Source organism: Nycticebus coucang, chromosome 23 (assembly GCF_027406575.1).
Source record: "Nycticebus coucang isolate mNycCou1 chromosome 23, mNycCou1.pri, whole genome shotgun sequence".
Taxonomy (NCBI): Eukaryota; Metazoa; Chordata; class Mammalia; order Primates; family Lorisidae; genus Nycticebus; species Nycticebus coucang.
Window position 1 is genome coordinate 10970979 of NC_069802.1, and position 13283 is coordinate 10984261.

The window sequence follows — 13283 nt, forward strand, 5'->3', positions numbered from 1 at the left end:
TGCTCACGTCAGGGAGGAAGGTATCCTTTAATTATGATTTGGCAGAGAGAAAATTTTATAGTGGAATGAGGGTAGAATTGCTTATAAAATAATGGGATCCCTTAGATCTTAAGACCTGGCTGAATTCCTCCTCTTCCCCCAAGACAACTTCTTTAATATGCTCTTTGCTTATTTAAAAATTTCTAACAGGGCTTACCAGCAACCTCAGATATCAAAGACATTGACAGTCTGATGAGGCTTTCTGGCAGAATTGAGTGTGAGAGTCCTAACAGACATCTCTACGATTTTGTTGGAAACATAAGACTTGATGGACATGGGTATGTAAAATCGGTCTTCATAAGTACACAGAATCCACTGTGTCCCTGTGTTTGCTGAGTGTCTTCCAAGTATGGATACATATTGTTTTCTTGTGCACTAAGTTTGAATACCGAAAACCCCCATCTCAAGTCCTTTTGCGAAAACACTGGGTCTTCACCCTATTCATGTGGTAGCGCTGAAAATTTCCCCAGGGTTTCTACCAATCTGGCAGTTGGATGTTTTCTGGGAAATTCCAGGCTCCTGGCGTATTGTTTAGTGGGTAAATAACTTATAGGTTATTCTTTGGCCCTGTATGCTTAATTCTCCGATTTTCAAGGCCTGGGGCCTTTCCTGTGATCGCTTGATGACTCGGGGAGTTCCGACTCCACTCCCAAGGGTTCCCTGTGCTGGGTCATGTCTCCCGCTCTGGGTAATTCCATGAGCTCTTTTCTAGGTCATGTTATCAACTGTAGTCATCTTTTGTTTTTAACCTTGTTCCTGCCCTTCTTTCCTTTTTCCTACCTCTTCCCTCATTCCCTCAACCTAGTAAGCCAGGGAAGATATTAAGGAGACCACAGTGAGCTAAGCAGAGAACCATCTCTGCCCCTAAGTCTTGGTCCATTCAGGCCACTCTAATAAAGTATCTTAAACTGGGTAATATATGAATAACAAAAATTCCTTGCTCACAGTTCCGCAGGCCAGGAAGTTCAAGATCAAGGCAGTAGCAGATTTTGTGTCTGGTGAGGGTTTTATCTTCTCAGATGGCACCTGTCTTATGCCTTCACGTGGCAGAGGCCCTGAGGCCTCTTTCATAAGGGCATGAATTCTATCCTTGAAAGTGGAGCCTTCCTGACCTAATCACCTCCCAAGGGCCCACCTCCTAACATCACCACAAGTGGGGATTAGGTTTCAACATATGGATTTTGGAAGGACACAAATCTTCAGACCCTAACACCTTGTGAGCTAACTTTTCTTGCAGTAAGAGAAGGGCAAACAGAAAATGATAAGAGAATTTTACACTGTGTTAGAAAGTGATAAATGCTTTGGAGAAAGTAGCCCAGGGCAAGGGAGATTGGGACTCATTGGAAGGGAAGCATTTCTAGGCAGAGTGGTTGCAGTCAGCCTCTGTGAAAAGGTCACACTTGAGCACCAATGAGTAGAAAGTGAGGAAGTGAGTCTTTAGGGAGGGGCCAGGCATAGTGGCTCACACCAGTAATGCTAGCACTCTGGGGGGCCGAGGTATGTGGATTGCTTGAGCTCATGAGTTTGAGACCAGCCCGAGCAAGAGCAAGACCCTGTCTCTACTAAAAATAGAAAAACTAGCCGGGAGTTGTGGCAGGTACCTATAGTCCCAGCTACTTGGGAGGTTGAGGCAGGAAGATCTCTTGAGCCCAAGAGTTTGAGGTTGCTATGAGCTATGATGTCAGGATATTCTACCCAAGGCAACAGAGTAAGACTCTGTCTCAAGGAGAAAAAAAGAATATATAGAGGGAGAGGATTCCAGACAGAAGGGATTGTCAGTGAAAATTATTACATGTTCTTTGGGTGGGAACGTGTCTGGATCACTGTGGGATGTTAGAGAGGCCAGTGTGGTGGGAGTGGTGTGATCAGGAAGGCAAGAGGGGAATAGAAGAAGGACCAAAAGGTCATAGTGGACCACACCATGTAAGGCTCTGTGGGCCATTGAGGATGTTATTTTGAGTGGAACAGGAATCTATGGAGGGTTTTGGGGGTGGGCAGAGCAGTTCAGTTCTGGATTTCTAAAGGCAGTGAATATACATCAGAAGTTGGAGATAGAAAGTCTGGGTTCATGAGATACGTTTGGGAGTAGTTGGCATAGATATCCGAAGCCAGAGAATTGGTAGCAATCACTGAGAATACAGGGCATAGATAGAAAAATGAAAATGTCCAAGGACTGCCCTAAAACTTTCTGACATTAAGATGTTGAAAAAAGAGGGGGAACTAGCAAAAGAGGCTGAGCCCATAAGATAGAAACCAAGAGAGAGTATAGAGATTGTGCCAAGGCAGAGAGGGAATGACTAAGTTGAGGCAGACATCACTGACAGTAAAGTACAGTGAGGCCAAGACCCTAACAACTGAATTTATCAAATACAGATCGTTGAGCCTGATTAGAGCAGGTGGCACCTGATCAGAGTTTGAGAAAATAGAAGGTAGACTTCTTTTTCGAAGAGTTTGTTGCAAAGGGGAGCAAAGAAATGGGGCAGAGTCTTCCCTGCTCCTTTTCTCCTTCTTTCCTCGTCCCCTCCCTCTTTCCCTGCTCTATTTTACATTACACCTTATCTTTCAGGCATTCATGGTGGACAATTAAATGTCCGCTAAATGCACTGGTTCAACCCACCAGCCCAAGAGAATGTGATTGGTGCTTTCATTCTTTTGTGATTGCATTATCAGAGTGTTTGAATTCTAAAGGACATTTGGAATATACTCCAAACTGTCATGCTCATTTGGATCCCCAAAAGCCCACTTTTTGTAATCTTTGAAGTAATTATATGTTGTTCTAAAGTTTGAACAGAGTGATTTTTCCATGAGCATATGGTTATAGACTAATGATAGATTTGGCCATTTATACAAGAGCGTTTCTCTAGTCTGACATTCCTAACTGGCCAGATTCCATTTCTTATCAATTTTCCATCAAATGGATGCCAGGCAAATCTATGTTGTAAAGGAGAAACTTTGATGGTGCCAAGATTTAGGCTGTAGATCAAATTTATAAAATGTGCTTTATTTTATAGGAAAGGCAGAAGCAAATTTTTAAGACCTTTGTATTTGTAGCACATTTGGCATTTATTGTACCCAGAGCTCTTGGAGACCCTCTGGAGAGAGTAACTTTGATACATCAGGATAGGTTGTAGGAAGGTCATGGTCTGATGCTAGAAGCCTTTGGTCCCAGCTGTGATGAAACAAACATTAACTACCTCTTCTGGAGTCCTGGTAATTAAACAATAGTATCTTTTGCTTCTGAAGAATTTGATAGTTCCTGTCAATCCCCACCATAGATGTTGAGGTGATAGTTGCTGTGTTTGACTCCGTTGGAGAGGGGAGGAGCAGTTGCTACTTGTACAGTTCAGCAGCTCCCCAAAGACATCTTGGAAACCCAATTTAGACCCAAGGGTCCAAGCTCTGAAGTGCACCCTGGATCCTGAGATTTACACCAGGGGAGTTCCCTTCCAGAGGGATCCCGAAAGCATACTGCTATACACTAAAAATGGGAGGTATAGTTTTAGGAATGTACTATTTCCCAACAATTCATTCAGATAATGTTATTACCCACCTTCAGGATTCATTGTACCTGAGCTGGTGAGATTTGACTAGTTCCTCCAAGAAGGTTCAAGTCCCAGGGACCTCTTGGCCTTAGAAGTCGGTTGGACCATGGAACCTCCCCAGATATGAAGACCTTGGTGTCACTTCTCCTCCACTTACAAAGAAGTCCTGTGTTCTCTGTAGACCTTTCTTATAGAATCATTTCTTCCCTTTCCAGAAGGTTTTTAAATGTATCTTTCTTTATATTTGACTTTTCTTTGGGGAGATGCTTTTTCGCTTATTAAAATCAAGACTTAGGAATCCTTGACTATTAAATTTCATGTTGTACATTTCCATCAAAAACTCCCATATGTCTGTGATAGCTTGTTCCTTCCTACATTCCCGTGTTTTTTATTACATAACAACCTACCAAAGTGGAAAGCCTTATGAAAAACCCACAAGAGACCCAACTTGTACCTTATTTATTGAAAATCTGTTTTAAATTGTAGGGGATGAAAGGCTTACTGATCAGTGGAAATTTATTCACAATTTTTGGAAAACTTATCTTCAAATACTCTAAATGAGTATCTTAGAGGTTTTAAGTACAGGGACTTTTCTCTGGGGGACAAGGATGGCAAGTCAGTATACGGTGAAATGTGTATAGTTATCTTGTGCACTTTTTTGAACCTTTATTATGTACACAACTATTTCTAATTTAAAGAAAGAGAGAGAGTGTGTGTGTCTGTGTGTGTGTGTGTGTGTGTGTGTGTGTGTGTTGATGGAGGGGACAAATCCTTTAGCCCCACCACTTCCAAATATTTTAGAAACCTAAATTGACTTATTAATTTAGGAAAAGCATGAATAGGTTTGAGAATTAGCTCTCAATTCTAAAACATCACCCACCATTTTGGACAGCCTATTAATTTACTCAGGCTGCCATAACAAAATGCCATAGACTAGGTGGCTTTAACAACAGAAATTTATTTTTGGAGACTACACATCTGAAATCAGGGTACAGCATGGTCAGGTTCTAGAGACCACCCTCCTCCTGGCTGGTAAAAGCTACACCATCTTGCTGCTACCATCACATGGCAGAAAGGAGGATAAACTCCTGGTGTCTCTTCTGATAAAGGAGCTAATCCCCACCATAAGAGTCCCACGTTCATGGCCTTTTCTAAAGCTAATTATCACTCAAAGGCACCATCGCCAAACACCATCACATTGGCACATAAGAGCTTCTCATGTGTGAATATTGGAGGGACATGATGTAGTCCATAGCAGATGGTGAAGTTATAGGAAATGGCAGGTTTGGTGTTAAGGAGAAGTAACAGTTGGTCCTATCTAAGAAAATGATTCTTATTGGTGGGAAAGTTGCTTGCTGTCCAAAAAGCAAAGTAAATGTGAGTTCCATATTTTAATTACAGAACTTTGTGAAACTTCGTAGTGACTATAGAGTTGTTCATCATTTTAGAACATGCCATTTCTAACATCAGTATAATCTGTCCTAGCACTGTCCCACTGGGAGCAGATCAGATTCTTCTCCGAGGTGCTCAGCTGAGAAACACACAGTGGGTTCATGGAATAGTTGTTTACACTGGACATGACACCAAGTTGATGCAGGTGGGATTTTTATCTTTGAAACCTTCTGACCTTTCTTTTGTGAATGTGTGTCAGTGCAGTAGTCCCAAACCTAGCAGACCATCATCCGTCCTGATCACACCCTATGCATCCAGGATCTGGCACTCCAGTGAGTGGGGACTTGAAATCACCTCAGTAAGAATGGCTCACTCTCCACCGGAGCACTGGGAACGTTCACCAAAGATCACTTGATACATGAGCTCTCAGTCATTTTGTGTATTGGTCCATCTACTAAGTAGTGCGGTGATTATTACAAGGTGTCTATGTAACAGGCCTCTGCCTTAAAGTATTTGTCTTATAATTTTATTTTAATGTAATGATCAACTTTTAAACTTTATTTAATTCATTTAGTTAAAGAAAAAGTTTGTGAATCAGATGCTCGTATTTCATGGCATTTATGTGTGAGGCTCGTTTGCCATGAGCATTCATCATAGCACTAATATTTACACATGCCTGTGGACACTCCTCTGTTTTATGATCCAACAACATCAGTAGTTAGATGGTTAAAAACTCAGTTTTAAGATACTAAATGAAGGCTCGGCGCCTGTGGTTTGAATGGCTAAGACACCAGCCATATACACCTGAGCTGGCAGGTTCAAATCCAGCCTGGGCCTGCCAAACAACAATGATGGCTGCAACCAAAAAATAGCTGGGCGTTGTGGCGGGCGCCTGTAGTCCCAGCTACTTGGGAGGCTGAGGCAGGAGAATCACTTGAGCCCAGGAGTTGGAGGTTGCTGTGAGCTGTGATGCCGCAGCACTCTACCCAGGGTGACAGGTTGAGGCTCTGTCTCAAAAAAAAAGATACTAAATGAAAATCTGCTCTCAGGGCTAATACCTTTGTTCATTGTGCAGGTGTGAAGATGTTATCAAGAGGCAAGTGGCACTGTCCTGAAGGATTCTAGCCCTAGCCGTTCATAAATTTCTATAAATCTTCCTTTCATATTGATTGACATTTTATTTTCTATTCTGTGGATGCCGTGATTAGCACAGATCTAGTGTAACCATTTGAATCATCAGATATAAATGAAGAAACTTGCCTCTGTTGTTCTCGACAACCAGGAATACATGAATTGCTGCTGTGTTGAGTTAAACAACTGCTAAGTGCCACTAGAAATTTGAAATCAGATCCTTTAAATGCTGCCTGCGTGCTTTGAAATTTCTGGAGGTCTTTTAGGCACAGCCCACCTTCTCTGCCTCTCTTCCTGAGCTCAGGCCCTTTCGTAAATCCTTCTCCACTACCCAGTTCACTTAAGTAAGGGAATAATTCATCTTATTTGTCGCAATGCAAAAGCTATGTCTGCAAAGGAATGTTACTTCCTTTTCTTCTTCTTTCTCTTATTGTTTTAGTTTCTTAACAAAAAAGAAAGAAAGAACAGGTATAATGACCTTGACACAAAGAGGTAGTTAACCATTGATACCTTATTGTAGCAGTCATGGGTTTTGCATAATATTCAAGCATTCACCCACATCTACATACTGTGTTGTAACTGACTTTGTCATTGTCCTCAAAACATGAAGTACATATTGCTAAATTGTTCATGTATATTTTTTATTACTCATCTTGTTTCCTTTTACAGAATTCAACAAGTCCCCCACTAAAGCTCTCCAATGTGGAGCGGATTACGAACGTACAAATTCTGATTTTATTTTGTATCTTAATTGCCATGTCTCTTGTCTGCTCTGTGGGTGCGGCCATTTGGAACGGAAGGCATTCTGGGAAGGACTGGTATCTCAATCTGCACTGTAAGTAATAAAGTACTAACCACACTTACTTTATTAAAACATGGATTTGTTTGGCAACTGATCTTGGTATCTTTTGTGGAATTTCCTATTATTTCTAAAAAGAAGACCTTGTTGCCAGAATAGCTGGGCATTTAATCTTTACTTTCTCAATGAGATTTCCAGCATATGTAAGTAAAACTTTAGAATCACTACAATTTTCAAATCCTTAAAAACATAACACTCTGTGGTAGTATAAAATATTCAGTGAATATAGCCATTAATGTGATATACATAAATGACAACTATTCTTTTAAAATAATTTTAGCACAAATGGCTAACTACATGGTAAAAAGTAGATTGAGTATGTGTGGAGGATCTAATAAAACAAGCACACCTATATATATCTGTACATATGTATGTATATCTATATTTAAATAAATAGATACACTGAAAAGTAGTTTACATAATTTAGAATTGTTTAAACTGAATGTACCTTCATTTGAGCTCAGTAAAGCAGTGAGTGCTATATTAAATGGTCATCTTGTCCTGGAGAAAATGCTATTAAAGGTTCGGTGCCCATAGCTCAGTGGTTAGGGCGCTGGCCAGATGCCCCAGGGCTGGTGTGTTCAAACCTGGCCAGGGCCTGCTAAGCAACAATGACAACAATAACAAAAACAACAACAAAAGTAGTTGGACACCTGTAGTCCGAAGTACTGGGAGGCTGAGGCAAAAGAATTGCTTAAGCCCAAGAGTTTGAGGTTGCTGTGAGCTGTGATGCCACTGCACTTTACCCAAGGTGACATAGCGAGACTCTGTCTCAAAAAAGAAAGAAAGAAATGCTATTACATAATTTCCAGAGGTCAAGGTGGGAGGATTGCTTGAGGCTAGAAGTTTGAGACTAGCCTGTGCAACATAGTGAGATCACATCTCAAAAAAAAAAATTAGCCAGGCATGTGCTTGTAGTCCCAGCTACTAGGGAGACTAAGGCAGGAGCATCTCTTGAGCACAGGAGTTTGAGGTTGCTGTGAGCTACGATGATACCATTGCACTCTAGCCTGGGCAACAAAGTAGGACCCTGTCTCGAAAAAAATAAGCATGGGCAGCACCTGTTGCTCAGTGAGTAGGACGCCGGCCCCATATACCAAGAGTGGCGGGTTCAAACCCAGCCCCGCCAAACTGTAACAAAAAAATAGCCAGGCGTTGTGACGGGCACCAGTAGTAGTCCCAGCTACTAGGGAGGCTGAGGCAAGAGAATCGCCTAAGCCCAAGAGCTGGAGGTCGCTGTGAGCTGTGATGCCATGACACTCTACCGAGGGCAACAAAGTGAGACTCTGTCTCTTAAAAAATAATAATAATAATAATAGCCGGGCATTGTGGCGGGCGCCTGTAGTCCCAGCTACTCAGGAGGCTGAGGCAAGAGAATCACTTAAGCCCAATAGTTGGAGGTTGCTGTGAGCTGTGTGAGGCCACGGCACTCTACCAAGGACCATAAAAGTGAGACTCTCTACAAAAAAAAAAAAAAGCAAGATGTCCTTTTGGAGCATTTATCCTTTTACTATTGTATATTAATTTCCATCCCTGGCCCCAACATTTCTAGGAAGCAAGTTTACATTTCTGCTCGATGAGTACTAAGCCAATAAATATTGCCTTTCCAAATGTGTGAAAGATCTTGTAACAAAAACTAAATTTTTGAAGTTTTTTTATTACCTTTACTTAACTTTGCAGCCCTTCCAAGTTACTTTTATAGTCATTGACTTACTATTTCAACATTAGAACTGTTACTATCACCGTCAATTTGTTTCTTCATATAATTTCAGTATATTTGGTACAGCTGCTTTATTTTCATTACAGAGAAGAAAGAGTGCAATTTACACAGGACTGAACAGTCCTCATGCAGTGGGTATTGTTCTTCTGCTGCTGTTTGATGTCTTTGCATTTAGAGCCTGCTTTCCACTAGAAAGGCTTTTAAGAATTCTTATAAAAGTAATTTACCTAGTTGAAAATTTACATTTATAACCCCTCAGCACTATCCTTAATCTCTCTGAACTTCCCATTTAGAAGTGGATTTGCAATCTGTGACACTATTTTCACTTTTCAGTACTCGTTATACAGCTTGTAACTAGAATAACAATGTTTTGAACACAAATACTGCAGTTCCATTGGATAAATGCATTTGAGAATTAGGTTCCGTTATTAATATTACAAGAGTGTTCCTTTCAAATTATCCGGATATATACTATGTAGTATGGAAAATTCTTACCGTGCTAAATTTCTGGTCAATGCAAATAAAATATAAAACTACAAATGACATTCTTCCTCCCTCCCTCAACAGATGGTGGTGCTAATAATTTTGGACTGAATTTCTTGACATTCATCATCCTTTTCAACAATCTCATTCCTATCAGCTTGTTGGTTACATTGGAAGTGGTGAAATTTACCCAGGCCTACTTCATAAATTGGGTAAATATGAATTTTAACTGTTCGTCAGCACCTTACACACACATTTTGTCTTTTATCTTATGACAGGATCTTTTGATACCTCAGGGCTCAAAAAGGCTTAATTATACCTACCTTTTTGACAACAAGGTGATATTCTTGAGCCTAAGGTAGTTACACATATAACAGAGTCCCTCCTCTCAGAATCACTCACATTCATAGGCCAGACATCCTGGGGGAAATAGGTCTCTAGTGTCAGAAACCTATTTTGGAACGTATAGTGAGGAAGGAAAACCAAGAGTTTGGAGTTAAAATATTTGGACTGTATTTCTACTATGATAATTTACTAGATGTGAAAACTTAAGTTACATGCCTTCTTTGAAACTTATTTTCTGAGAGACTAGAATGATAAGATAAGCCTTACCTGCCTCTCATAGTGGTTGCATGTATCAAGGAATCTCTTGACATAGCAAAGAGCTTCGTAAATAATTAAGTACTATGCAGATAATACTGTATTTGTTACTGATAACAACCAGCTTGTCTATCGTGTTTATTCATCTCTGTAGTTTATTTTTTTGCACTGTAAACCATTTCAGCTGTGCTTAAATTTTTCTTCTTAATTTTTTTCTTAAATATTTTTTAATATTGGCAAAATGTTGGACATATCTATTTCCCAAATGTTTTTAATAAAGTACATGTGTACTTTGTACATGTTCTTAAAGTTTTATATTTGCCGATGTTAAAAGTTAAGGAATTTATGTAAATGAAATCTTGAGGCCTAATCTACCAGAAAGTTAAATGTCTCCTTTATTTTGAGAAATGGTGGTGTTCATTTCCATATTTCTTTCTTTTTAAGTCATTTTTTTTTTTTTTTTTTTTTTTTTTTTTTTTTTGGCCAGGGCTAGGTTTGAACCCGCCACCTCCAGCATATGGGACTGGCGCCCTACTCCCTGAGACACAGGCACCACCCATCTTTTTAAGTCATTTTAAAGTCTCTCAAGATGAAAAATATTAAGAGTTTTCAAAATACAGCGGATGATAACTTTGGCAGCTGCTCGTCATTTTCGCGTGGCAAATGACCCACCTGAACTATCAATCTCTTAATTAGTTGGTAAAGATCAGTGTAATTTAGAAATTTAAAAGGAGTATAGCTCATTGCATGCAGGAGATATGTTGCTGGAAGAATGTGTATTAAAATATACACAAACACAATTAAAACTTGTCGTGTTTTTATGGCAAGAATAAGTTAACTCCTTATGAGGATCAAATAACTAGTCAGTCACTTTACTTTTTAGTTGGATTTTAAAAATTATATTTGCTTCAGATAATTATATAATTTTAGTTTTAGATGAATCCAGTAGGCCTATGATTCTCAAAGATCTTTCTAATATATAGAGATTTTATATTATCCCTGATAGATGAACTGGTTTAAAACCTGCCTTGTAAGGAAGTTTTTAAACTTTACAAGGCAGGTTTTTAAAGAGATTAGTAACTGCTTTTTGCTTATTAGTAAAATGAGATTCGTGTTGATTAAATGAGATGAGTAACTCTCTTCCTTTGAATCTCATTCTGCTCAAAGCATCTTTTATGAAAATATCTAATCTTCCTCCCTCTGCCTGGTGGGATATCTAACAAGGGTATATGTGAAACTTAGCAAATGTAGAATGTAAATGTCTTAGTACAATAACTAAGAAAATGCCAGGAAGGCTATGTTAACCAGTGTGATGAAAATGTGTCAAACGGTCTATGAAACCAGGGTATGGTGCCCCATGATCACATTAATGTACACAGCTATGATTTAATAAAAAAAAAAAAAAAAGAAAGAAAATATTTAATCTTGTTTCTGAACGACAACCTTGTAAAATATCTTACCTCAGCTATCATGCCCATTCGTCTATCTTACCTTTTCCTTCCTAACTACCACTAAAAAGCTTCCATCTCCCTCCATTCATTTCATGTTATTTCCAGATTAATCTGCATTCTGATCATACCTCTTCTCTAAACATAACCCTTAGTTAATCTCTCTCTGAAATATAGCACTTATCTACAGCCTGTTCTAGAAGTGATACTGGTTACTTCAGAATAGAAACATGGGAGAGATCGGCTTTGATTTAGATTCTGGCCTTTTCATTTGACATGTGAAAATCTATTAACTGCAGTCCTGACTTGTTAATAAAATTTCCTGCTATAGAAAATATTAATTCTGTAGGATAATGTATTCAAGTTGCATGGTTCCTGGGCACAAAGCAAACACAAGTAGATAGAAAAATGTAAGTGTTGGTATTTACAAAACTACATTTTTGTTCAGCTTTTGCGAAGTGCCTTTGTGTTGTTTCCAAGTATATACAGTACAAGAAACTTGACCCAGAAAATACCACCAAATAAATTTCTTGGATAACTTTTTCAGATTCAAAGACCTAATTATCTGAGCACTATTTATTTGATGATTTCTAGCTCACAGCATTGAACACTTACATTGTGTCAGACACTGTAGGAAGCACTGTATGTGTGTTATCTTATTGAATGCTTACAATAGGTTACATATACGGAAAATGGTGGGATGACTGTAAATAGTAAACCTAGATTGCCTGATTCCCGGACAGGGACTAACTACCGTGTGAAATATATTATTCTATGTTGAGTTCTTTCAGAAAAATCAAATGAAATGGTATAGTCCAGAAAGAAGGAGGGAAGAGGAAGCAGAGGGGAGGGGAGGAAGGAGGTCAGGAGGAGGGAGGGCATTTGGGGGGGTCTAACCTAATGTGCATAATGCAATGATACATTTCTAAACTATTAAGAATAAAGTGTGAATGTCTTATCACATCAAATAAGTAAGCGTGGAGATGGTTATGTTAATCAGTTAGATGCAAGCATTCCACGTTATATGTCAAATCAGCCCATTGGACCTCATAAATGCATTGATATACACAGTTAGGATTTAATAAAGAATTTAAAACGTAAGAGTATAATAGCCGGGCATTGTGGCGGGTGCCTGTAGTCCCAGCTACTCGGGAGGCTGAGGCAAGAGAATCGCCTAAGCCCAGGAGTTGGAGGTTGCTGTGAGCTATGTGAGGCCACGGCACTCTACCGAGAGCCATAAAGTGAGACTCTGTCTCTACAAAAAAAAAAAAAAAAAAGTAAGAGTGACTACATAACGTTCACCAGTTAAACAGTGGCTTATTAAAGAATGAAGATATTAATTATATTTCTTTCCCTTAAAATTTCACTCAACCCCCTAGTTGTATTCAGTGATTTCTTTCGTTTAATTCTTTTTCTTTTTTTTTTGAAGGATCTTGACATGCACTATGAGCCCACAGACACTGCTGCTATGGCTCGAACGTCTAATCTGAATGAGGAACTTGGCCAGGTAGATGTTGATTTCTCATTGATATGTGATGACTTGGAAGTCAGACTCAGTGTATTATCTGCAAGACGTGGCAACTTCAGATGAATGGACAGCTCCTAACTGTCAACTGTTTGAATAATCAGCATAAATTCATTTGCTAGCTTGTGACTAACAATTTTTCCTTTTAGCAAGTGAAGTTTTAAAAACACTATTTAAAGCAGATTTTGCTTTCAGGATTACGTACTGCATAAACCTAGCAATGTCCCACGGGGTGTGGTCTGATTAGTATGTGAAATATTGGCTATTGGCTGTTTTTTAGTTATAAACATGGTATTTGAATTTTGAATTGTTCATAGCTTTCAATCAGGAAGGAAGGAAGAAGTTCAGGTTCATCCATAATGTTGTGTGAGTCTAGTCCAATAGGAATTTTAGATTGATACTTCATGCTATATTCACACATCTGTGTGTATTTATAATCCGTTTACATATGCTAGCTGAAAAAAAGAGTCTTCTTTTTTCTATCATTGCCATTTTCCAAGTCTTACTTTCCAAATAGCATTTATCCTTTTTCTTACCAATTCAG

At 39.1% G+C, this 13283-nt stretch overlaps 1 protein-coding gene across 7 annotated transcripts in view; it reads left to right on the forward strand.

Moving 5' to 3' along the window:
- The window catches only part of ATP8A1 (ATPase phospholipid transporting 8A1), a 274837-nt gene that overhangs the window by 86818 nt on the left and 174736 nt on the right, over positions 1–13283 (forward strand). For all 7 annotated transcript variants that reach the window (XM_053577693.1, XM_053577692.1, XM_053577687.1 and 4 more), the window contains 5 exons: positions 190–317; positions 5067–5178; positions 6774–6939; positions 9251–9378; positions 12644–12721. In XM_053577693.1, coding sequence (XP_053433668.1) covers positions 190–317; positions 5067–5178; positions 6774–6939; positions 9251–9378; positions 12644–12721 — 612 coding nt within the window. The remainder of the gene's footprint in view (positions 1–189; positions 318–5066; positions 5179–6773; positions 6940–9250; positions 9379–12643; positions 12722–13283) is intronic.